A 24340-nucleotide genomic window follows, 5' to 3' on the forward strand; every position below is an offset into this window, starting at 1 on the left:
AAAAAATGTATTTCCACACTGCCGACGATATCCCGTCGCACACTGCATATGTGTGTGTGCGTGTTTATGGAAACGCAGCGATACAGATGGCTTCTTTTGCAGGACGCGCATTACATGAACAAACGGGATTCGGACGCATCTTTTTTTTTTTTTTTTAAGTGTAGTGTTTTTTACAACAAACCGGTGCGGTGCATGTGAGCGCCGTAATGACTTGGCAACAGACAAGTCATGTTGCAAGCCTTTTGGTCTGATCTTTTCTTCACAGTAACGTACTCATTCCGGAGCGAGGAAGCGTTGTCCGATTTGCAGCATTTCCAGCCAGCTACAAAATAAACACGCACGCACGCACGCACGCACGCGTACGTGCAGGGCTGGTGCCGATGAACGTTTTGAGGGGTCGTTTGTCTTTTTTCCCCGCGACGTTTAGCGCTCGGGTCGAAACCAACGGTCGACGGCCGCTCCCGAAAAGGTGGCGATGAAACGGGAAGAAAAAAAGGAAACTGTTTTCGGGCATAATTGGACGGCAAAAAGGAGGCGGAGACGCGCGTCATCGGCCAAAGGCGCGCGGGCGCGCGCCTCGCCCCCGGAACGTTCGGCGCGCGCCTCGCCCCCGGAACGTTCGGCGCGCATCGGCTCTCGGAACGTTCACGGCTCGGCTCGGCTCTCGGAAGGCTCCGGGCTCTCGCAACGCGCCCGGCCGGCTCTCGGAAGGCTCTCGGAAGGCTCTCGGAAGGCTCTCGGAAGGCTCCGGGCTCTCGCAACGCGCCCGGCCGGCCCTCGCAACGCGCCCGGCCGGCCCTCGGAAGGCTCCGGGCCCTCGCAACCGGGATGGACGGCGACGCGGCGCTCCCGGCGGCCAACGGCAGCGGCGACTCGCTGGAGGTGAACACGGACGCGTACTCCAAGGCGGCCGTGAGCGTCATCTACCTGCTGCTGCTGGGCGCCGGCTCGCTGGGCAACTCGCTGACCCTCTACCTGCTGCTGGGCAAGAAGAGCCCGCGCAACCTGCGCGGCGGCGGCGGCGGCGCCGTGCACTACCACCTGGCCAGCCTGGCCGCGTCCGACCTGCTCATCCTGCTGCTGTGCATGCCCGTGGAGCTGTACAACTTCATCTGGTTCCACCACCCGTGGGCCTTCGGCGACGCCGTGTGCCGCGGCTACTACTTCGTGCGCGACAGCTGCTCCTACGCCACCGCCTTCAACATCGCCTCGCTCAGCGCCGAGCGCTACGTGGCCGTGCGCCACCCCTTCCGGGCCAGGAGCGCGCTGTCGCCCGGCCGCGCCAAGAAGCTGATCGGCGCCGTGTGGCTGGCCTCGCTGGCGCTGGGCGCGCCCATGCTCCTGGTCATGGGCGAGGAGACGCGCCTGGGCGAGAGCGTGTGCACGGCCGCCGTGGCGCCGGCCGCGCTCAGGGCCGCGCTCCAGGTGGGTGGCCCCCCGCCGCCGTTTCCGAGGGCCGGGCTCGGGCTCGCTTTCCCCGTCGGCGGTCCCCGCGCGTTAAGGTCGGCGTCCCGCTCGCCCTTTTTCCGCTCGGGGCGTCCAACGCGAGGCCCGGGGGGTCGAGTTTCCCCTCGAAATTCGGAAGTCCGTTGGAAACGGTCTCCCTCGTTTCAAAAGCGGTCGCGAGCGTGACAAATACACCCCGAATCCGGCCCTCCCACGGAAACCGTAACCCTCCGTAAGAATGAGACGCACGCCCCTGGCTCGGAGCGTCAAAGCGACTTCAAATGGCAGCCGCTTCAAACGGAGCCGTCCGAAATAGTCGCGATAAGACCTCAACGTTCCAAAGGGTCGTTTTCCCTCGTTCGGAAATTCGGCTTCTTGTCGCAAAATCATCGGGCGGGCCGTACGTTTGACACCCCCGCCTGGCTTCGAGCCGTATAAATATACGTGCGGAAATGGAGATCGCCTTCCTTTTCCTCGCGCGCGTGTTAGTTTTTCTTATTTATGGTCATCGTGGCAAGCGAGGGGCGCAGAAATTCTTTTTCTTGGCGGCGGGGGCCCGGATCGCGCTGAGGCGATGACACGTTTTGTGACGCGCGTGAATTTCGCAGCTATGTCGGGGCACCGGCTTTGACGCAAACGCGCGCGGGCGGAAAAGCCCGGCGCCGACTCCCCCCCTCCGCTCGTCGGCCCGCCGAGGCAAAATAGCGGCCCGCGATTCGTGTTTTGTCAACCTCGCGCGTGGGAAAGTGGCGCCGGTCCTCGGCCCCTCCTTTTTGATTCCGCCCCGTCACCCGCCTTCTGTCTGCGCTCGTACCCGTTCTCTTTCTCGCGTTTATCGGCCCGCGTCCGAGGAAACGCCGCGAGCGACCGTGCCCGCCGGACGGCGCTCTACGTCGGGGGTCCGCGAGGGTCCCGCACCTTTTCCGGCTCCCTTTCCCCGACGCGCCCCACGTAAACGACGGGATGGCGGGCCGCCTTTCGCCCCCGGACCTTTGCGCTCCTAGGGACTTCCGAGGCGCCCCGCGGAAAAACGCTTTAGCCTGATCGGGAGTGTGTCGCCGCTACGCTAAAATACTGTGGAAATACTCCAAAAAGGCGCCAATGGCTCCGCGGGGGTTAAGGCCTTTGTCACCGGCGTAGTCTACCAAATATCGTAATCGAAATCGCCGTTTCGACGGGGCCGAATCCAAATCGGAGCCAGCGGAAACGCTCAAACCTTTTTGGAAAGGTGGAGCAGAAAAAGCAAGAAATCCAAGGGCGCCGCCGCAGCGGAGCCATGCTTTCTTCCCTTTTCTTTTGTCACCTTTTCCCAGATGAAAAAAGCTGCCATTAGCCGCTTTGTTTTCGTCCATACATAAGAGAAATGAAGTTACGGCGGGTTTCCGAACGTTTGTTTTCGCGCCCCCCCCCCCCAATTTCCACGCAATTGACGGAGAGCGTCTCAAGAGGGCGCAATGTCCAAATATCACGTGTCCAAACACGTCAAGCCATCGCGCTGGAAAAGGCGAGGGCGTTCCGCTCCCACGGCGCGGCGGGATGCGCCGGCCGTCTCTCGATCGGAACCGATACGCCGTCGCCTCCCGCCGGTCGGGCCCGCTTCCGAACCGGACGAGAAGACGCGCGACGGCCGGCGCCCCGCCGTCTCCGCGTAAGCCACGTCGACTTGTGCAAATATTTGCATTGCTCCCCGCCGAAAGTGAGATCGATGTTCCCGGAGATAAAAAGTCCCGGGTCGCGGCGTTTATGAGTGCGTGCCGCCGCGGGAAAAGATAAACAGTCCCCCCGCCGCTTCTTAATAGCATCCCAAAAAAAAGAAGCCCCCCCCCCCCGGCCCGCCGGGACGTTAAGATCCACCCCCAGACTCCTTTTGGAATTCCCAGACTCCCACAAATGGCCGTTTGACTCTCCCTCGCACGTATACGCTCCGACGCCTTTTTTTCGGCGGCGTCCCAAACGTCTCAGCGGTCCTTCCCTTGGATAAAACGGGAGCAAAAAGGTCCGGATGCGTTTTGACGGCAAAATAACACCCGGCCTGCGTATGGAACTACGGCGCGGGGGGTCCGCTTAGCGCCGACCGAAGGAAATGATTAAACTATAAACGGATTCCGTTTATTCTTTCGGGAAGCCGCTCGCTCGTTGTTGTTTTTTCATTTGCCTTTTTTTTAAAGCGCCGCGTCCGCTATTTTCTCCTTCGTTTTCAAGCGCGCTCTCGACCGTGCGCCGGCCGTCGACGATACCGCTTCACGTTTCATCTTATTTGATTCTTTTTGACTGATTTGAATTGCGCTACGTAAATAAAGCGCCGGGTCGGGCCGGGCCGGGCCGGGCCGGGATGGCGACGACGCGGCGGGAAAGGAAGCGCTCTGCCAAATTGGAGCGTACGGCAAACGGATGCGCGACATGGCTGGCGCGGGCCAGAAAAGACGAGGAGAATGATGGGATCGGGTGAAAGCTTGCCTTTTTAAAATGGGCCTTCCCGTCCGGCGCGCAAAATACCTTGCGGCGGCGCCCTAAACGCGAGGAAGCCCAGCCCGACTTGGTCTCTTCCTTTATCAAGCGCTTCAAAATAACGGCGTGACCGACGGACGCGCGGGCTTTTACAAGCGGCCGGCCCCGCCGCCGGAACGCGGACCTCGGTCGTACGCGCGCGGTCAGAGGGGCTCTCGCTCGGCGCGCCGCCTTCCCTTCAGCCGCCTCTCGCTCGCCACCCTCACGCGGCAGGGGGAATGAATAAGGCTCGGGATTAAAGGCGGCGGCGGGGCGAGCGGGAAACCGACGTGACGAAAGCGCGCCTCGACTTTACCCCCGTCCGATGTTTTGGGTTCTTTTTTTTCCCCCCGAATACCAACGCTCCGCATCATCCGCCCGAGCCGCCCAATGGAGTCGCGTAACAGCGGGTCCTTCGTTATTCTAAACCCCTACCGGTGCCACCGGCTGTAAATGTTCCCTTTGCCCCCCCCCCCCCTTCAGCTTCAATGCTTTAATCAACCCCGGCCGTCCGGGAGTCGGAGAAGGCAGCCTTCCTCTTCATTACGGCCATTAACATTTTTTCATCGGCGGTCCCCCGCATCGCCGGCGAGTCTTAACTTTCCCCAGCTTTCCTCCGCCGTTCAAGCGCACCAAAATAAGGACGTTTTGGAAGGGATTTGGTTGGGCATCTTGCGCTTCGTCGCTCTGCGCTCGGCCCGGCTTGATTTTTGCCTTTTGGTGCATTTTGCGGTGAGGAAGCTCAGCGGCGAGCGGGCTCCCCGGGCCGCAGTAAAACGCTCCCCGGAGACCCCCGGACGGGAACTTAACCGTGAGAATTTTCATCGACGGAATACGAATCCGTCAGCCACGCGACCCGAGTGAGGCGCGGATGAACGTTTTTATATGGGACGCGTTCTTACTTACGCTAACTGCGGTAACGGGGTGAGCTAGAGGGCGGACGTCAGTCGGCCGTTTGCGGCGGTTGGCCGGTTGCAGCTAACGTCCGCCGGCGCGGGCTGAGGTTTTTACGGCGTTAATCGCAAAAAAAGAAGCGGGCGGACTGAACCGCCGTCCGAGTCCGACCTCGTTGGCGCCCAGGAATATTACCGAAACCGAGAGGATGGCGTCAAAGTTGAGGCCTCCTCTTATTCGCGGCAACAAAGTACCGGAATTTGACCCCAAAACGAAGGGTCCCGTCAACACGGGGAATTTGCCACAGCGGCGACATATTTGATATATACCGTATATGTACAGGGTCTAACGAGATTGTCGGCGTCCCTCCGAACAGGTGAATGCCTTCCTGTCCTTCGTGGTCCCCATGGTGGCCATTTCGGTACTGAACGGGGTCATCGCCAAGCAGCTGCTGCGGATGTTCCACGAGGCCGAGCGCGACAACCGCGTCTGCGTCATCGCCGGCGACGCCGCCGTACTCAACGTTTCCGTGGAGCCCGAGCGGGCCCGGTCGCTCCGCCACGGAGTTCTGGTTCTTCGTAAGTCTTGGCCTCGTCCACTTTGGACCCCGTCGGACGCGCGCGCGAGGTCCCCCTTTGCACTTCTAGCCGCCCGCCCGCCCGCCCGTCCGTCCGTCCGTCCGTCCGTCCCCAGACAGCTCCGTACATCTCGCTAAGACAGACGGATTACCGGACGGACGCACAAACGCGTGGACGGACGGATGAGCTATTTCCCGTGCGGATCAAAACCTTCGCTTGTATCGGGGGACCCAAATCGAATCCGGACTTCGTCCTAGCGTCGTGGATTTCGTTCTTCGGGTGTCCCGTCATCGGAAACGAGCGGCATTTTGTGGAAAAGAAGGGTTCTGGTTGCGTTTGTGCGCGCTCCGATGCTTGGTTTGCATTCAGGAGCGGTGGTGATCGCCTTCGCCGTCTGCTGGCTGCCCTACCACGCCCGCCGCCTCATGTTCTGCTACGTTTCCGAATGGTCCGAGTGAGTCACGGCTTTTTCTCTCTCTCCGTCGCCTTCGCCCGCGGGACCTTTGCCAGACGCAAAAAAAAAAAGGACGCACGAAGAGAACGGAGAAAGACGGCGCAGGTACGAGTCCGCACGATCGAGATCGCGTTTCGGGGGGGTCGGAGCCCGTCGGGCTATTTGAAGGGACGGCGCTCCGAAAGGGTGGCCTTGCCGATTCGTTTCAGGAGTGCAAGCGGCACCGTAGGAAGACGCTCCGGAGGCCCGCGTATACAGTACGGTGTTTTGGGGGAAAAATGGGGCTCGGCTCCCAGAATCAAACTCCGAAAACTCCGCTAACAACCTACCACAACGTTACCACCGTGCCAACTACGCTCGCAATCCAGCGGAAAGAATCCGAAGCTTTGCTCAAGCGCTTTATTTCGGCGGGGGCCTGGGGCTACAGCGTCCGCCCCGTCCGCGCCCACGGCGTCCGCCCCGTCCGCGCCCACGGCGTCCGCGCCCACGTTATTTGATCAGTCGCTGCCGAACATCGGACGGTGAGGCCGGTTCTCTTGGCAGTCGCTCTCCAGCAAGCGATACCAAAAAAAAGCGTCTGGCAACCGTCGGGCCAGTTTGCTTTCCTTTCCTCTCCGCCGACGTCGGTTTCCTTCGTCCCGACCCGGACGGAATCCGGGCAAGCGGCAAACGGCATCCTTCCTCTGGCGCAGCGAGCTGTACGACTTCTACCACTACTTCTACATGCTGACCAACGTCCTGTTCTACGTGGGCTCGGCCATCAACCCCGTGCTCTACAACTTGGTGTCGGCGCCCTTCCGCCGGCTCTTCTTCGCCGCCCTGCGGGACGCGTGCGTGCCCCGCCGCCGCCCCGCCCGCCGCTCGCCCAGCCTCTGCGGCAACCACACCGTCTCCGGCAACCACACCGTCTCCAGCAACGTCGTCAAAGAGACGGCCCGCTGACGCCGAGGCCCTGGGCGACTCGGACCTCGGCGGCGGAAAGTCGTCCCGCCCGACCCAGTTATTACTATGACGCGTCATTTCTCCGTTAACGATAAGAAGGATGTCAAGCGGAGCGCTTCGGATGAATTTTGGTCCGCTTCTTCGGGTGAAAACACAAGCCGGCTTCCTCCGGCCGCTAAAAGCCGTCGACTTTGTCCGCCTCGGCGGCATTGTCGTAAGGATACCTTTGAGATATGATACGGAGCGCCTCAAAACGGCGCTTTGAACCTGAAGCCTCCACGTTCCTTACCGTTCCACCTTCTTATGCTACCAAATGCCAACAAAAGCAAAGGAAACAAAACAAAACAAGAAAGGTCGACGTGAAAAACGTGACCGGAGCGGCCGACGTATTTTCCGACGATACGAGCGCATTCGAAGTACGTCCGATGCCCCCGTAAAGCGCCGCTCTCTCAACACGCGCCGCTCTCTCAACACGCGCCGCTCTCGCAACACGCGCCGCTCTCTCAACACGCGCCGCTTCAAACAAGCGGAAAGTCATTGCGCACTGAGCGGTGGACGCAAACAGGAAGACGAAAGAAAAAAAAAAGGTCTTTCACTTGACTGTTTTTCACCATGGTTTTTTTTTCTCTACCGCGGCCCATCAAATCTCATGCTAAATGGTGATCTTGATATATTTACATAAATGTAGACAAACGTGCCTTGTCGCGGCGTCGCAGTCCGCGCGCAGAATGAAGAAAATGCACAATCGAGGAAACGTAAAGGTAAACAAACGGGTACGGACGTAAAATGACGGAGCGGCGCTTTTTGCCGTAAAGCGCACCCGATGGTCCGCCCGCGCCCAAAGGCAACCTTTGTCGGACCCGGGTCCAGAAAGGTGCGTTCCCCTCACCCAATTTCTTATCGTTGCCTCGGCGCGCTCCAAAAACCTCTGACGCCATCTCACTGGAAGTGTTTTTCGTGGCGTCGTCGATCCAAATAAAAAAAGGCAAATTGAGCCCAAGCGGCGGCCGTCGCATCCGGCCACGTTGAGGCCGCGCTTCCGTACCGTATTTGCTAGCGGCGCGGCGCTAAGAGGGCGCTCGAAAAAAAGCTGCTTTTTTCCTCGTTCCTGGTTTCTATTTGTGATGTTATTTCACGGTTTTGCCGCTTCGTTTGCCGTCACGTCCAACGAGCGCTTTTTCCCAGCGCTTTTTCCCAGCGCTTTTTCCCAGCGCTTTTTCCCAGCGCTTTTTCCCAGCGCTTCCCCGCGTTCGGGGTTAGGGTTCCCGCGTTTCTCCGCCGCCAGCTCGCTACTTCCGTACTATGGTTTTAAAGGGAACGGGAGGGTAGAATTTGAATCCGTCGTTAGCTCCCTTTTCAATTAGGGAGACATAAGTCCGGCGTCACGGAAGGCTTCGGTACGGTACGTGCTCCCGACAAAGCCCGTTTTAATCTCCCGGAACGCGGCGGCTTACCAGCGCGTGGACCGACTCGCCGAGCGCAATTCTTCTCTTAAGCCCGGCGCTATCGGTTGTCGGGAGCGTATGCCGGGAAAGGTCGCGGCCCGCCCGCCCGCCCGCACACCTTTAAATGTCGGCGCGGCTCGTGCCCTTTGCTTTCTCGTTAGAAAAGCAAATCACTCGAGCGAGACCGGAGAACGTTTTTCTCTTGCGGAGGAGTTTCGCCAAGGGTGGATTTCCGATTTTTTGGGGAGCGTTTGGCTCTCCGGCTTCATCCGTATCGAGCGTCGCCGTTAAGTCAAAACTCGTACTCGCGCAAGTGTTTCATTAGCCTTTCTCGGTCGGAAAACGAAATCCAATTGGCGGCAATGGGCGCCAGCGCTTCGACGCATCCAAGCGGGCCGCTTGATCTCGGGCGATAGATATCCAAACACACGGAGCGGGGCGTCCTCAAACATTCGCGGAAAACGGAACGTAGCAAAGTCGTTCCTGAGGACGATCCTAGCAAAGTGAACAAGGCGGCGCCCGACGCGACGGGAGCGTCCGAGACCTCGGTAAGCCCCGTCCCTCCGCCTCCCGCCCTTTACCTTACTCGAAGGGGCTTGCGAACTACACGCACCGTCCGCTGTTTTTTGCCTCCCGCCGATGCTTCGAAAGGCGCGATTCGGGTTCTGAAATCGTTGGGCGGTATCCCTCCCATCCGTACGTATGCGTGCGGGTTATTAACCGCTCTCTATCGCCACCTTCTCTCTCGGGAAGAAAGGCCAAACGATTTTTGCCGACGCGGTCAAGGGAACGTGGCGGGAAAATCGGCGGCGTCTCAAACATCGCAATTAGAACGCTCGCATCCGCTCGAAAATTTGGACGGAAGCGAGGCCGCGCGTCCCAGATGTCCGGACGCCGGCCTCTTGAAACCAACGGTCCGCTGTGCACTTTCCAGCGGATCCGGAAAGGAGAGCGTTGCTGAGAACGTCCACTTTTCCGGGATACGGCAGAGCCAATATTTTCTCCGACAGCACCTTTATCATTTTTTTTTTTACACTGCGCGTCACCTCGCTTTCACGGCAATACTCGTCCGCCCAAAAAAGTTGGAGTGGCCAATACCGCGCTAAATACTGCACTGTCAGCGCTGCGCTATCGTTAGCTTAGCACAGTAACTACGGTTCGACAGCTGTTAAAAAAAGGAAGCATACGCTGCACGTACCAGTGGTCCCGAGTTCTCCCTTCCTCTTCCGCCTTTGTCCAAGCCAGGTGAGTGCTCCGTTTTGGATCGAAAGCTCAGCTGTGCGCGTCGGATCGCTCCCGGTGACGGCGAAGCGGCCGCCATGATTCGTTCCTGCCTTCCGCTTCCTGCTTTCCGCGCAGCTTCTCGCGGCCAGCGTAGTCCTCGCTTACGAATAAAGAAACGTCACTCCAAATTGAATGTCATTGTTGTCATTGACATTTTTTAATTCATCACAAACGACATATACGACGACATCCGAAACCGCGAAGGGACATGAATACAAATAAAAGAGGAGATTATAGTAACACCCATAAATAGAACAATAATAACGTTCATGTAGATAACGTACTAGAGCCCGCAAGCGCGACTTGTCATTTTGGGCACGGTGTTCCAGACGCACCCGATCGCCTGCCCGGCCCGGCCCGGCCCGGCCCACGAGTTGTCGTTCTTCACCGACAAAAGCGTAGGAGTAACCGCAAAGAAAAACATAGCTCCCCGCTGACTTCATTTTTCACCGGCTACAAGGGTGCGCATCAACACTTTTGTCTCGACGGCGTATCATCCGATGCTTAGGAAGGAGTAGAAGGGCCACGTGTTTGACAGGCAAAACAAAAATCCGAAAAACAAGACCGAAGCCCGAATAATAGGACCGTTTTGCTCGACTCGCGCAACTTTACGCGGCCACGAAGAATTCCAAAAGACAATCTGTTAGATTTGGCGACGTCTAGCGGCGAACCGGGGGAACGCAACGATTTAGAAGCGCGGACAAGGAAGCAAGCGTACGACAAATACCGGCGAGACACCGTTTAGGACCGTTTCCAAACGAACGCACCGAACGGTACGCGGCCTTTTATTTTCAAAGTTTTCCTCGAGGCGTCGTTTGCCGCCCGGTTAGCTCGACGTGTCCTCGTGACTTCTCCGTCTCAAAACGTTGTCGGTCCGCGAAACGGTCCCCTGCCGACTGGCCGTTCAAAAAATCCATCCGTCAAAAATGGGATGTCAAAGGCGCGCCCGAGTTAGGACGAGACGCACGCCACCTTCCCCCGCGGTCCCGCGCTTTCCGAAAAAAGAGCCCGCCCGCCCGCCAGCGGCTTCGGCATCGAGCGTGGCCCTTCCGCCCCTCGGTAGACGGCTTCTTTCGCATGTCGCGTAAACAGCGGAGTTCCTTCCGATACGGTTCAAAAGCCAGTCGTTTTCTCCGCCCGTTGTCCGAGCCGCAGCGGCGTTCCGTCAACGCGGGTCTCCTGAAGCCTTTGCGGGCCGCCGTCTCCGTCCCGATGACGTCGAAAAGCGTCTCGTCGTCTACAAGAATATCCCAGTCGCGTCTCCCGAGTTCCCCCGTCCGCCGTCGCGCTCGCCCGGTCCGCGCGGGCGAGGGAAGCTGCGGGTTCGTCCCAAAGTTTGCGGGAAACACTGGTGAAACACTGGTGAAACACTCGCTATGTTTTTGGACTCCTCTCGACGGCCCTCTGGCTTCACCAAAAACATTTTCCCCGCACCGGCGGTTTCAGTCGAGAGCGCCGCCGAGAGGAGTAAAGGAAAAATTTGCGGGCGCCTCACGAAGCTTCATGAAGCACTGTGATACATCGGCGTCACTCTTACTTCAAAGAGACAAAAGAAATGTAATACTTTAAAGCATCTGGAGGGTGCTTCGCGAAGCAGTGTGATACATCTCGATTGCGCTCGATGTCACTCTTGCTTCAAAGATACAAAAGAAACGGAATACGTTTCACAAGAGTTTTATCTTCAAACCGAGGGCAAAACCTAGAGGAGTAAAACACAGGCGCTTCGCGATGCCTCGGGTGCTTCGCGCCGCACCGAGAACAATCAAAAAAGTATCGCGGCGCTTCACGAAGCTTCACCGGGCAGCAAAAGCTACCTAGGGGGGAATAAAAAAAAAAAAAGAAGCACGTAAAGCAACCCGGAGTCCAAAAAAAAATGACAGGTGCTTCACGAAGCTCCATTTTCTCATGAGTAGGCCACACTATTTCTAGAGTGTAGTCTGTCACAAGGCCGCAGCCCGCTTTTGGCGGGTGCTAGCAAGCGAGCGTACATTGATTTTTACAGTGGCTATCAAACGGCCGCGGTTCACGCGACTTGTCGCACACCGGACGAGCGATGAGAAAAGGAGGCCTCGCCAAGCACCCGCCATGTTTCTCGCCCCTCCAACGGCACGCTCGGCTCAAAAACGGGGCGGGAACGCGATCCGTTTCGAGCCTCCAGCCTAGTTTCGAGCCCCTTCTCGTCTTTAAACCAAGAGCGCCGCCTAGAGGAGGGAGTAAAGAGTGGCGGACGGTCGCGGGGCGCCAGTCTGGCACGCCAGGAAGTCCACAGACAAATGTACACGACGGAGGAGGCGCCGCCGAAGTTGTCTCGGCGCGGTCCCTTTGTAAGAGCGGCGGCCGACGGCTTCCGGCCATCCCGCCTCGCTCTCCGTTACTCGCCGGCGCTCCGCGGGTTCCGCTTGCCGTCGCGGGTCCGCCGGTTCCTCCCCTTCCCGGGCTCCCGGAGATGCTTGCGCTTCTTATCGGCGGACGGGCCGGGAGGCGGCGAGTCCCCGCCCGGGGCGGGAAGCTGCTTCTGGGCCGAGCCGCCGGCGGGATTCCGCCGGGCCCAGACCTGTTCGCAGATCCGGTCCGCCGCGCTCAGGTCGGGGTGGTCCACCAGCCGCATGAAGTCCCGGTACCAGAGCTTGGGGCCGGCCGGCGGCGGGGGCCCGGCTCGGGAAGGGGCCTCGGCCCGGATGACGTCCAAGGTGATGGCCAGCAGCGTTCGGCTGAAGCCGTGTTCCGCGGCGTGACACTGGTAAAGGCCGGCGTCCCTCCTCAGGACGCGGCGGATCAGTAGGCCTCGCTCCGTCTGCGGGACGCGCTCGTCCGGACGCACCTGCGCGCGCGGGGCAAAGGTCGATTCCGCTCAAGGTGACCGTCGCTTCCAGTTGGGCCGGGCGAAAAAAACTCAAACTCCTTTGAAGGTGAACCTAAGGTTCGTACCGAGCAAAGGGACGGTTTGTGGCGCTGAGAAGTTCGCATGTTGCCCGGAACCGGCGCCGTCACCGAATCCTTTCTCATTATTAAGTACGTTTTAGCGATTGGTCTGATTTCGCTTGATCGCGTGCGGACGCGCGCCACCGCCGTAGCTTCTATTCCTATATACGTCCCGTACGTGGGAACGTAGGCCCTTCGTCGAAGGTGCGCTTTATCGTCCGAGAAAAAAAAATACGCCGCTAAAGTTGGAACGGCTCGGGCGACTCTTTTGTGGACATTCCCTTCGGCGCGGCGCGGCGCGGCGCGGCGCGGCGCCGCCTACTGCGGCGGATGCATAAAGCGAGCTCGCAACGGCTTCTATTCCGTGCAAACCTCGGCCTGAAAATGGGCCGGACGTCGCAGGGGCTAACGGAGCGCCTGAAACGGATTTCAACTAAAAGGGTTCGTTCGGCGGAAAGGCATTTTAGCGGCGGAAAAAGTCTACTCGTCTTTGGATAGGACAAGGAGGTAGTCATCTCGCCTCTTCCCGCGGCTCGTCGGCCCGTCTGCGAAGGGTCCAGGTGACTCGGGCCCGGAGAGACTTGGGGACGCACTCCAAGAAAGCGCTGCTTCCCTCCACTCCGTATAGCTTCTTCTCCGCCACGTTGTCCTTGTGATGGTCTGCGCCGAGGGAAAATCGAACCTCCGTTTACAAACGTTACACGTAATGCATGCGTTACATGTAATATTGTAAACATGGACGCACTTTTCCTAAGGGGAGCCCTCAAAGAAACTATGGCCCCCGCGGGGGCCGACCCGAAGTTACAGAAGTAAAGTTCTCACTCGAAGTCTTCCGTTTCCTCGGAATGAAAGGTCTGAAAAAAGGCTCCCGATACATCTTTGGGACGGAAGGGGAAGAGTGGCGATATTTACCTCCCGAACAAAGGGCGTTGGGATCGCCGTTCCTCACGTCCTGGCGGCGGAAGCGCCTGGAAAGCAAAATCTTCCCTTTGATCGGAAAGCTCGATCGGTTGACCGTCTCCGGTCGGTAAGGCGCGTCGCGACTCGCGTTTGTTTTCTCGTCAAAGGAAGAAAGAAAAAAAGCAAGACCTTTTAGTGTTGGGCAGGTAGCGGGTGCAGGACGCGCCGTCCCAGGCGCAGTAAGGGTCTCGGGCCAGGCAGCACTCGGCGCAGGCTTTCCCGTACGCGCCGCATCGGTGGAGGGGCACCTGGGCCACGCCCGCGTCCGAGCCCACGTACAGTTGCTGCTGCGCTCCGCCGCCGCGCGTCAGTGACAACGTTAGCTTTTTTAGTCGACCCCCTCGGGATATTGTTGTTTCTCCTCCCCTGGATGGCGCTCGCATGTTAAATATTCCCCCTGCGCTGGACGCTTACCGCTCGATACGGCGCAATATAATGCGTTACTTCGGCCGACCTCTAGAGGGCGAAATTGGACAATTTCAAAAAAGTCGCAAAAGTCAGCTCGACGACGTTCAAGTCAGCAAAAAGGGGCCGACGGACATTTTTCTCACTTCTGCTTTCGCGCGACCCGTCGAGCCCGGAAGGGGGCCCCTCCCACCTGCCATCCCTCCCCAAGGTTTGCCCCGTTCGGGTTTCGATTAAGGGCCGCGCAAATAAACGTGACCCGACGACGGAAATTCATCGCTTCTCCATGGCGCCGCCCTTAATTCAAAAGATAACAACAAACAATAATACAGCGGTACCTCCGCTTCCAAAATGAATTTGTTCCAGAAGTCAAGGCGACGGAAGCCCAGAGCTGCGTGGTGTCAAACTCATTCTTATCGAGGGCCGCGTTGCGGTCGCCCTTTCTATCAGAGGGCCGGGACGACTGCGATAAAATACATTTCGGGTGCGTTTGTCACACTTCCGACCAGTTGAAATCAGAGAGAGGGCGAGGGCAAGAAGCGCTTGCTTTCCCCCCCAAACCATTTCAAACGGACTCACAAATGTGATATTTTGAGCGGAAACTCGAATGGGAACGGGCGTTGGGCGGGCCGCGTGAAATGACGCGGCGGGCCGGATCCCGGGCCTCGAGTTTGACACCGGCGGCGGAGAGGTACCACCGTACGGCAAGCGCTTCGTGAGGCTTTGTTTTCCCTTCGCTGATTCTAGGGATCTCCTTTGATGAAGACCTGAGCGGACCTACCCGTTTTGAAGAGATCTGCATGTTGATGATGGATGAAGCGTCCTAAAGAAAAAAAAAAAAAAAACCTCAGCGTTGGTGAAGAGTCCATCGGACGTCTTCTCATTCTTACTTTGAAGACCTCCAGCTCCTCCAACAGAAGTTCTTCCATGTTGTTCCAACTGTCCTTGGGGACATTGACGACCTTCAGTACCGTCCCCTTGTCTGAACGATAAGACACCAAACCAACGCATCGGGGATGGGAAAAGGAAGCCCTTATTTTGAACATCGGTCGACACGGCTATTTTCTGTCGGGGTTCTTTGCGAAGAAAGCGCGAGGGGACCGCGCGTCTCCCGCAGGTGCGGGAAGAAAAACCTTTGCGGTCATAATGCCTCCGCCGACTCGTCGAGGGACTTCCGGAGGGGCGGACGGAATGCATGTCGGGAGCGGCACCAAGTCGGCCTGTTTCGTTCAACGCGGACCGTTTCAGGCAGAAGGCCGAGGTCGCGATGAGCGTTTGGCGGAGCGACGGCAACGACGAATCTATAGCGTGACAGAAAAACGTCGGTCTTCCCAAAGCCTTTTCCAAACGCGTTCCTGCGGTCACGTCCATTAGTTTGTTAGTGTTTTTTGGGGGGGTGTCGACTGCGATCCCCCCCATCGTTAGCAAGTTCACGATGGCGCCAACGCTCCCAAAGGGGGCAATTGAGCGGCGGTCAAAAGGGATACCTTTGTCGCGTCCTTTGTCTAACCCGAGCGCGCGGCTCTTGATCCAATCGGCCGGAGGCACCAGAACGTTGACGCCGTCCCCTCCGTTCAGGTAGGGTTTGTTTAGTTGCGGACGATTACGAGCGGAAGGAGAGCCTTTATAGACGGCGTGATATTCTTTTCGGCAGTCGAAAAAGGCACGTCCGTACGCCAAAAGCCGGCTAGCTAATTGGCCCCACGGATCATCGGCGCTTGTGGGACGGGCCCGGCGCGCTTTCGGCCTTCCTTCCTTCCTTCGGGGGGAAATTGGGATCGGGGCAATAGGGAAATTGGCAGTCGCGGGACAAAAAGCGCGGGGACGTATCCGCAGCGATTTCAGTGGGGCCGGAAGCTCGGGAGCATACCCGTGCCGATGAACATGACGTCGTACTGTCCGTCGGCGGCGTTGACCCTGTCCACGGCGATCCGCGTGAAGCTGCGGTCCGCGTGGGTTCGCACCAATACCGGCCGTCCGCCCGCGGGGTAAACCGGGTTGTGCATCAGCGGGTGGTGACGCGCGAACTGAAGCACGTCGTCCGGGAAAGCCTTGGTGGACTCGAAGCTGCCGAAGGTCTTGCTGGGACACTGTCGAAAAGCCGGAAAACTGCTTTGGGCCCGCGAATACGGATGGCTTGGCGCAAAGCCCTTCCTTTGACGGAACCAAATAAGTCAATGTTTCATTCGATGTATCGTCCCTTTTCCAAATAGCTCGTGATTTAAATCAGCGCGTCAGCGATCGCCAAATGGCTTGTTGACGAAATTCCACGTTTGACTCATTGAATTTTTAGGGCGCGTTCCTTCGCGACTTCACCATTTAAAGGTACAAGCTTGATTTCGTTTCGGCCCTTTCCTTCCTCGGCGCTTTTGCGCGCGCGCGGAATTCCAAAGGGCCTGTTTCATTCACCAAACGTTAAACGCGGAACTAAATAAGTTCACGTTTCATTAAACGTGCCGTCGAATCATCGTTTGTGTTCGTTATATCGATTAACCCGTGACGTCGCGCGACGGTTCGTTCGTTCATCGATTGTTTAACGACACGTTCGTCGAAAGGTATTTAGCGCCGTATTCGATGGAGGAAACGACGACTTCATTGAGGACGAACGTGACCGATCGCCGGCAATTTCAATGAATGGTTTAGATGTTCGTTTATTGACGTATTTCGTTCCTCGCGCAAAAGCGGCGCGGAATTCAGCGATGCAAAGCGCGAGCGCTTTTCATTTCTTTTACGGGCCGAAAGCGCTTTGACATACCATTCCGGGGCGGGGGTAAGGCACTTTTCCCTGGAACGGCACCCACTGGTAGTTGGGCCCCTCTTTGTGAGCGAAGGGCCCCAGGAAGGCCCTCCGGATGTCATTCATGGAGTAAAGACACACGGCCGAGCCTTTAAATACGCTGCTGCGGGGGGGACGGGGAGAGGCGCGTGAGATGGTTCAAGAAGCGCGCGCCGCTCGGAGCAAAAAGACAAAGGTGCAGTCCCCGCGACCACGGAAAACCCCCCGATCACGGAAAACCCCCCGATGATGAACCCCAAAGAGCAAAGACGTACGCAGAGTCGGGCAGAGACGTACGCAGGCGCGCAAAGACATACACAGAGTCGCGCAAAGACGAGAGGTCCCCGCAAAAAAACGGGACGAGATGTCCCCGCAAACAGAGTCAAAACCCAGAATATATGTATATGTCCCTGGTCAAATCCCCCACGATGAGCCCAACTACGTGGCGGAAAAACACGCAAATGAACAAGAGGTCCGCGCGAATGTTAAGGCTTAGGGTAAAAAGTCCAAACGCAGAACACGAGAAAACAAAACGCACGCACGCACGCAATCGCGCGGACGGCTTCCTGAGCGGAGCCTGACCTGGAAGTGGTGAAGACGGCGTAGATGAGAGGATTCTTCCTGTCCCTGGTTTGCAGCAGGAAGACGTCGCCTGAGGACGGACGCACACTTACGCAAAGGCCGCCTCGGTCCCGCCCGAAGGTATCGGCCGCCAAAAGCGCGGAAAGCGTTCCCATCGCACTCACGCAGCTCGTCGAAATACGTATCGCCGCCGTCGGCTCCCGGTACCGAGCAGATCAGGCGGCTTTTCAGGAAGGTGGTCCACTTATTCACCAAGCTTCTCCGACCGCCCGCGTCGTTCTGTTTCAATGACATTTCAGAGTCCCTCGCGGGGCAAGACGGCTTCACAAAACATCAAACATCGACGTCGAGGCGAGAGCAGGCCCGGCCCGATGTCGGATATTCCATTCCGACGGGGGGCGGATAGATCCCGTCGCGCTCGTTGAACGGCGCCTCTGCGTTTTCCGTCGGACGCTCGCTACGCGGAGAAACGCGTGCCCCGAAAATACCTTGCCGATGTCGGTTTCCGCAAAGGTCCGGCGACTAAAAAAATCTTCCGAAAGCCCAAACGCTAGAACGTAACGCGTTTGCGGTCGGTTAGGAGAGCCGTCTCGCAGGATGGGAAAACGCCGCGTCGGCGCTCGTTTTGGTTCGACCGGCGAGGACCGAGGCGAGGGTTTCAAAGAGGCGGCCCGTCGGCTCGGCCCCGCGGGCGCCGACGATGCCTCGTCGCCGCGATGACCGGACCTCCAAAAATCCGCCTTCCCCGTTGGAAAAAAGAGCCGAGAGCCACCCGGTAAGATCGCCCTCGGCGGAGATCGGCGCGATGGCTGAGCGGGAGCGGCCGCGCCGTCGACTCGTCGGCTCGCCGCAGCGAAGGTATCGTCTTCTCGGCCGCGGCGCGTAGGTCCCCGGCGGTCCCCGGGTCAACTTTGCGAGCGGCCAAGCGTATTCTTACACCGGCCCGTTCGTTAGACGCACGCGCGTGGGACGGGGAGACGTCCCGGGAAGAGAGCAATGCTTTACCCTGCAGAGTTGTCCGATACGGGAGTAAGTGGACTTCCCTAACCCTTGGGCTTCCACCGCCGTTTCCCGGAAGAAGAAGAAGACCTTATCGTCATCCGGGTTTTCGCTTTCCGGGACCCAAAAGGAAGCCACGAACTTGGGCTCTGGTACACGAAAAAGAAGCAACGGATGAATGGAAGTCACCGGCATTTTCTTTCAAAAAGGTGGACGAGCGAGCGAGCGAGCGAGCGAGCGAGCGAGCGAGCGAGCGAGCGAGCGAGCGGCGGGCCACCGTTGAGCCAACGCGAGTCGTGCTGCTCCGTCCGGATGGAGGGACCGTTCCCCAGACTTCGAAAGATGGTGAAGTCCCGCCCCATTAAATCCGTGGCCACGCCCGCGTACAGCTCATCGCCTTGGGAAACACAAGGTCCAGTTACTTCCGACCCCGCTGGTCTTGAAAAATCAAGGCAAACAGAAAACCGGAGGGAAAAAAGTTACCAATGAGCACGGACGCGGCGGCGTGGCGAGGATCGTACGGACTCTTCCCTTTGCCGTCTTCCAGGCTGGAGGGGTCCATCCTGAAGACGTGGTCCTGGCGGGGAGGACGCAAGGGAAGGGGACGCGGCGTTTCTTAAGCGGGACCTCGCTCGCGCGTCTCGGGATGCCGCGGCACTCGTGTGGATCCCGCCGGCCTCTATCTGCGTTCTACTTTTCATCCGGATGCCGATGAAGTATTCGAACTCGGAACGATGCACCATCGGCATTAGAAATTGCGTATCGTCCCGACATTTGAAAGCGCGCGCGGCGTATACGCAGCAGCGTGTATACAAAGCGCTGTTTTTCCCCCAACCGATGGCCCCGTTTCAACGTATTTTCATCTCCAGGGCGCGCCGCGTTCTAAAATAGAAGCCGCAGTAGCGGCTGCAGTTACGTTACGCGCGGACTCGGTGGAGCCGCTCCAAAGGGAATGTCGACGACCTCATCGGACAACTTTGTTTCCCTCCCATATAAGCGCACTCGCAACTCTGTCGACTCCCGAAATGCAGAAACGTATTTTGGAAAAATATCTCCCGATTACATCCGACGGCACTTTTCCTCAATCCTTTCAACCGGGATTCGACGAAATATTCGACTGAGATTTTTTCAAACCTTGGACTACATCGCGCCGATCTTATAGCAACCTACGTCTTTCGCAAAGACCGCGTAGAGTGCTTGCAAAATCGGATGCGTATATAGCAGAACGCAAAATTCAAAGCTTTAACGCTTGGGGAACGAAACCATAAGCTAAATGTTGCGTATTCACCTCCATCTTGTGGCCCACCTCCACAAAGGCGCAAGTGGGATGGAAGGCTCCGGTCCCGCAGGCGTACAGGTGACTCCGGTTGTAGTGGTGGACCATCTTCACGTAGTTCACGCAGTCGGACTGAAAGACACGCGCGCCCGTTAAGGACTTTGCGCCCGGATATTTACGGCTTCCTTTCGGGACGTCCCCAGAGCGAGGGGGAGAGCGCCGGCTGACGTCTCTCGTCTCGGCACGCCGCCGAACGGAACGAAAGCGCGAGGCGCGCGCGCGCGCGGCTATCCGAAAGGGATTCCGGATGGGTAAGCCGCTCGCAAAGTAACAAAGTTAACCGTCGATGCTCGCTCCTAAGATCCCGGGCAAAGGCGTACTTTACAGACGGTCGGCCCACCCACCAGACGATGCGGCAAACTCTCAACCAACGGCTAACCGTTTCCGGATATAAGGCATTATAAGGCTCATAGAATAGAAGCTAAAGTGGTGGCCGAAGGAGACGAGCCGAAGGAACTTCATTATCAGTCAGTCGTAAAATATGAATCAAGATGATTTGCGGAAAGAATTGCCTGAAGAACGTGAAAAAAGATGAGGTAATCGAGAGGTATTTTTCCCACTCGTTACCATCGCAAGTCGTCTTTCTTCTTCGTTTCTGATTGACGTGCGCGCCTTATGATCCGGGATGCGTTAAGGTAGGGGAGTTTGCGTGCGTGTTTGTAAAACAACTGCGGGACAACTTTTCCCGTTCAAATGTCCCGGACTGACTTTGGCCAGCCGGCGCGAGCGCTGTCTAAGCCCCGTCTGGAAATCCAATTTGGCCAAAAGCGCTCGCGTTCCTCTCGCGTTGGCGTAGTCCTACTGAAGCGTAGACACGCTACAGAAAGCGGAGAGGCCGGAGGAACGTTCCCGACGCCGCCGACTCCGTTTTTGCCCTTCCGGAGAGAAGGGAGCCGAAGGGCGAATCGAAGATCGGGCGTGGACCCGAAAAGCCCGAAAAGAGGAGGGGGAGAGAACCCGGCGCCGGTCCCGCTCGCTCGCTAAAGCGTCGGCCGGCCGGGGGGCCTTATTCACCCCCGCGTCCTTGTCCGCCAACGGAGCCCATCGTGTCCCCGACGGCCGCGGGACCAAAGCCGTCGCGGCTTCGCGCTAAGGGCGGGGGCGGAGCGGCCTTTCCGACAGGTTGGGTCGATCCTTGCCTTTTCCCGTTCGGCTGGATTCCGGGGAAGCCGGTTTTTGCTTTTGACGCTCGGGCCTCAAGCGGAATACGAAAGGGCCCGCACCGCGGACGTTTTCACGGACCGATGTTCGTTTGCGAGCCTAAACGATTTTCCAGCGTCCGTGGATTTCGACGCCTTCCTTGCTGACCGCCTTTTCCGCGCTATGTGAGGCGCGCCTTCAACGGCCGGTCTGTTTTAAAAGGGTTTTCCTATCTAGAAGCCACGGGAGCGGTCGGGCTGGAGTTCTGCGTCCGCTAGGTGGAGCCGTGCTAAAAAACAATCAGATGAGACAGCTTACGGACAGGTTTCCAAATAAAAGCTTTTTGAAAATAAAATAAAGACAAAGAAAAACAAAGAAAAAATGTCCCTTTCCATCCATTTTCTAGGGTCGCCGACGCGCCGGCGCCCGTCACCATATTCCGACCGCCGACGATTACCGAATGCGCCCGGGTACCGCGCGACACGCGAGGAGTCGGGCCGTTTCTGGCGCCGGGCCCCAAACGGGAAGGTCCGTTATTCCCGAGCGCTCGACAAACGTTCGTAAGGAGAGAAAAAAAAAGGAACCTCCGGACGGGGAACGGGAGCAGACTTACCGCGATGTCCTTGCCGGCCCAGTTACATTCCTCCCTCCACTCGACGGGGGCCGGCCAGTGGATCTGCAAAGCCCAAAATGAGTTTTCCGCGGCCTCGGCGAGCGGCGCCGGCCGGCCGGCGCTTTGGTCCGACCTTGCGCTCCCGTTTGCCGATGTCGTCCAGCGAGAGGGAGAGCAAGAAGTTTTTGGCCCCGACGAAAAGTCGGCCCCGCTCCTCGTCCAGCAGCAGGGCGCCGAAGCAGCACGAACGCTCCAAATCCAGGCGCCTCACTCCGTTCGACTGCTGCAGCTCTGAGGGGACGAGTTCAAGCGACGGCTTGGGGATTTACGTCATATGAGGAGGAGGCTTTCCTTCATTTTCTCTGGAGATATACGGCGGTAGCTTCTCCTTCGCTCTTAAGCCGAGGCGGGCGCCGCTCGCCCGCCCCGGCGACCGGAAGCCAAGGAAAGCGCCTCCGCCGCGCTCCCTTTCCTTCTCCGCCTCCGAATCGCTCGACCCATCCGCCGAAAACCGAAAAGGACTGGACGCAGCCGGCCCCTTCTGCCGGACCGGCGAGTGCAAAAGACGGAAGGCGAACCGGGCCGCGACCTACAAATTCTTTGTTCGGCAATACCGGAATTTCTACATCTATTCGACGATATATATAAACCATATAGACATATATATGTTTGAAAGGTTGTTTTCAAGCAATTTATAGGGGGACAAACGGGAAATAAAGCGCCGCTTACTCAAATAAATGCAAGAACTGCTTTGAAATCGACAAAACGATACAGGCTTTGGGTTGCAATTTGATGGGAAAAAAAAGGATGAATATTAAACTAAATCATCACGATAATAATTGTATTTTTTTCAACTCACGCCAGCCGTACGTTTGACAGCGACCCCAGACCGGGCCCGCCGCAAAACAAGCGCGAAGATTCCATCCCGCAGAGTCACGCGGCCGATGGAAAAGATCATCCGTTCGATTTGCATGTTATTTTTGCCGCGGCCCCGGGCGCCGCCTCCCCTTCCGAAAACAACGACTTCCGGGCGCTCGCTCAATTTGTGCGGGTTGCGTAAGACGCGGGCTGGAAAATTGCGCCTTACCCAACTTCCGCCGACGACGCGGCGAACCGACGCTACGATTCTTGACTCGGGGGCCGGTAGTAGCCGGCTCGCGCAAAACCTTTGAAGCCGGCGCCCCTTAGAAGGTTCGCTGCACCCTAAACCCTGCCCCTCGTAAAGGCTGTAACCCGGTTACGGCCCGGTGGGATTTATAAGAGGAAAGCAAGGCTGGATTTTGCCATCCCGTCCCCCGAACGAGAGGGCCGACTCAACTTTTGCCGGCCCTTTGCATTCCTCGCTCTTCTTGATCTGTTTTGAACGAAGGGCGCTCTCGGCGCGGCTCATCTCCTCGCCATGACTTTGACTGGCGCGACCCTATCTTAGGAGAGGCGAGCCTCGCGTTCTTGTTCGGGAGGGGGGCGGGGGAGTCCTCGACACGGACGGCAAAGATCACGTCTCCGATTTCTACGCCGCCGCCTCGGGTGTCGCTTACGTCTGAAAACGCCTCCTGGCGTGGGGTGTTACGCCGAGTACCCGTTTGGAAACCGCCGGCGCCTTCCGTTCTTACCGGCGCCGCTCTGAGGTTTCCTTAACTCTGCGGCGTCCGTTTTTTTGGACGCGCTCTTCCACATTCTACTTAGCGGCGTTTAATCAACTAAGCCATAGGTGTGGAACTCCAGGCCTCGAGGGCCGGCATCCTGCATGTTTTCCGGTTTTCTTTCCCCAACACACCTGATTCAAATGATTAGCTCATTAGCAAGCTCTGCAGGAGCTTCAAAATGATCCCAATCATTTGAATCAGGTGTTTTTGAGGGAAAAGGTTTGAAAACATGTAGGATATCGGCCCTCGAGGACTGGAGTTCGACACCTGTGAACTAAGCGGTCGCACCACCTTCCACTTTGACATGTTGTCACCGTCCCGGTGAAATTTCATGCCTTTGATGTCCAGATGAAAGCAAAATGGGGTTAACGCGCGCCGCCTCGCCCCGCGCCTCGCCCCCCCGCCTCACCTTTGTACGAGAGCTTCATTCGAGGCGAGGACGAGGAAGAGGAGGACGAGGAAGACGAAGCGTGAGCGGCGGCCAATCCCAGAAGGAACAGAGAGCTGCAGGTGACCATCGCGGCCGCCATCACGGTCATCATCGCGCCGCGCTGTTTCTTCCGAGGTCCGCGGCGGGAAATAAGCCCGGGGTGTTCTGCCGCGCGCGTCTTGAGGACAGATATTCAGTCCGGGAATCGCCTTTCGGGGCCGCCGTTCCGGGGTTCTTTTGAACCCGCCGTCTCGGCGCCGGAGCCTTCTCCCGGCGAGAAGCCAAAGCCGCCGGCCTCGCCGCTCACCTCTCGGATCCGGATCTAGAAATAGAACAAGACGGGCCGGATCCAGATTTGTCTATTTTTACACATTCGCGTATTTAAGTACGGCTCGAAGACATAAGTATGCGGGGTTTCATGTCCGGACTCTTAAAAAAAGGTGAAAATACGTCCCCGGCATTGAATGAGTTTTAAAACCGTACCTGAGTACATCGACGACATGAAGTTTCAGAGACTTAGGTATTCAATTTGAAATTCAAGTACAGTGATCTCCCCTACTTCGCGGTTAATGAGGGGGTGTCAACCCCCCGCGAAGGGGGGGTATCAGTTCCTAGATTTCTATGTACGCCCCAATATAGCCGAGGTAACCATAAACAATCCTTTTTTTTGTATTTTATTTCCTTTCTCCTATCATTTAGCATTACATTATCCTTATTAACATTATTGTATCTTCGTTAAATAACTAATACTACTGAGTTTGTTGAGAATTTGTTCTCAGGACTGTTATCTGCACCAAGACTCCGGTGAAAGAGTCATCACGTTGAACTTCACGTTTATTTTGGCTCATGTATGGTGTATCGTGTAGTATCTGTTGAATAATAAGTCAACAACAAAGTCAGTCAACTAACATATAAACACTTAATCTATGAATTGACTGTATTTTTAGCCGACATTAGCGGTTAGCAACAACAACTACTAACTATAAAGTGCAACCTGTACA

At 57.5% G+C, this 24340-nt stretch overlaps 2 protein-coding genes across 2 annotated transcripts; one reads left to right on the forward strand and one right to left on the reverse strand.

Moving 5' to 3' along the window:
* The first annotated feature begins 627 nt into the window (after positions 1-627).
* Positions 628-9658, forward strand: ntsr1 (neurotensin receptor 1 (high affinity)). The gene is made up of 4 exons (XM_088407415.1): positions 628-1425; positions 5204-5405; positions 5775-5859; positions 6552-9658. Exons 1-4 carry the CDS (start codon positions 829-831, stop codon positions 6799-6801), a joined length of 1134 nt encoding a protein of 377 aa, XP_088263541.1. The 5' UTR covers positions 628-828; the 3' UTR covers positions 6802-9658.
* sema3b (sema domain, immunoglobulin domain (Ig), short basic domain, secreted, (semaphorin) 3B) lies at positions 9659-23524 on the reverse strand. The gene is made up of 17 exons (XM_088407413.1): positions 23319-23524; positions 21397-21554; positions 21264-21326; positions 19463-19582; positions 18658-18751; positions 18452-18571; positions 18181-18323; positions 17340-17454; positions 17176-17245; positions 16573-16717; positions 15688-15907; positions 14708-14799; positions 14599-14640; positions 13542-13699; positions 13365-13420; positions 12973-13112; positions 9659-12351 (listed from the first exon to the last, which is right to left on the reverse strand). The coding sequence occupies exons 1-17, from the start codon at positions 23449-23451 to the stop codon at positions 11902-11904; spliced, it is 2319 nt and encodes a 772-aa protein (XP_088263539.1). The 5' UTR covers positions 23452-23524; the 3' UTR covers positions 9659-11901.
* Between the last annotated feature and the right edge of the window lie 816 nt (positions 23525-24340).

The sequence above is a fragment of the Hippichthys cyanospilos genome, chromosome 2, assembly GCF_059441005.1.
Source record: "Hippichthys cyanospilos isolate Australia breed blue-spotted pipefish chromosome 2, RoL_Hcya_1.0, whole genome shotgun sequence".
In the NCBI taxonomy this organism is placed as follows: Eukaryota; Metazoa; Chordata; class Actinopteri; order Syngnathiformes; family Syngnathidae; genus Hippichthys; species Hippichthys cyanospilos.

What these genes read in the sequence shown, in the direction of transcription:
- ntsr1 (XM_088407415.1), top strand. Translation starts at nt 829, where the DNA reads ATGGACGGCGACGCGGCGCTCCCGGCGGCCAACGGCAGCGGCGACTCG. An exon ending in CCACGGAGTTCTGGTTCTTC is followed by an intron (nt 5,406 to 5,774) that starts GTAAGTCTTGGC and finishes GTTTGCATTCAG; the next exon opens with GAGCGGTGGTGATCGCCTTC. An exon ending in TACGTTTCCGAATGGTCCGA is followed by an intron (nt 5,860 to 6,551) that starts GTGAGTCACGGC and finishes CCTCTGGCGCAG; the next exon opens with CGAGCTGTACGACTTCTACC.
- sema3b (XM_088407413.1), bottom strand. Translation starts at nt 23,451, where the DNA reads ATGATGACCGTGATGGCGGCCGCGATGGTCACCTGCAGCTCTCTGTTC. An exon ending in GGGCCGGCAAGGACATCGCG is followed by an intron (nt 19,583 to 21,263) that starts GTAAGTCTGCTC and finishes CGTGTCTTTCAG; the next exon opens with TCCGACTGCGTGAACTACGT. An exon ending in CGCCGCGTCCGTGCTCATTG is followed by an intron (nt 18,572 to 18,657) that starts GTAACTTTTTTC and finishes GTGTTTCCCAAG; the next exon opens with GCGATGAGCTGTACGCGGGC.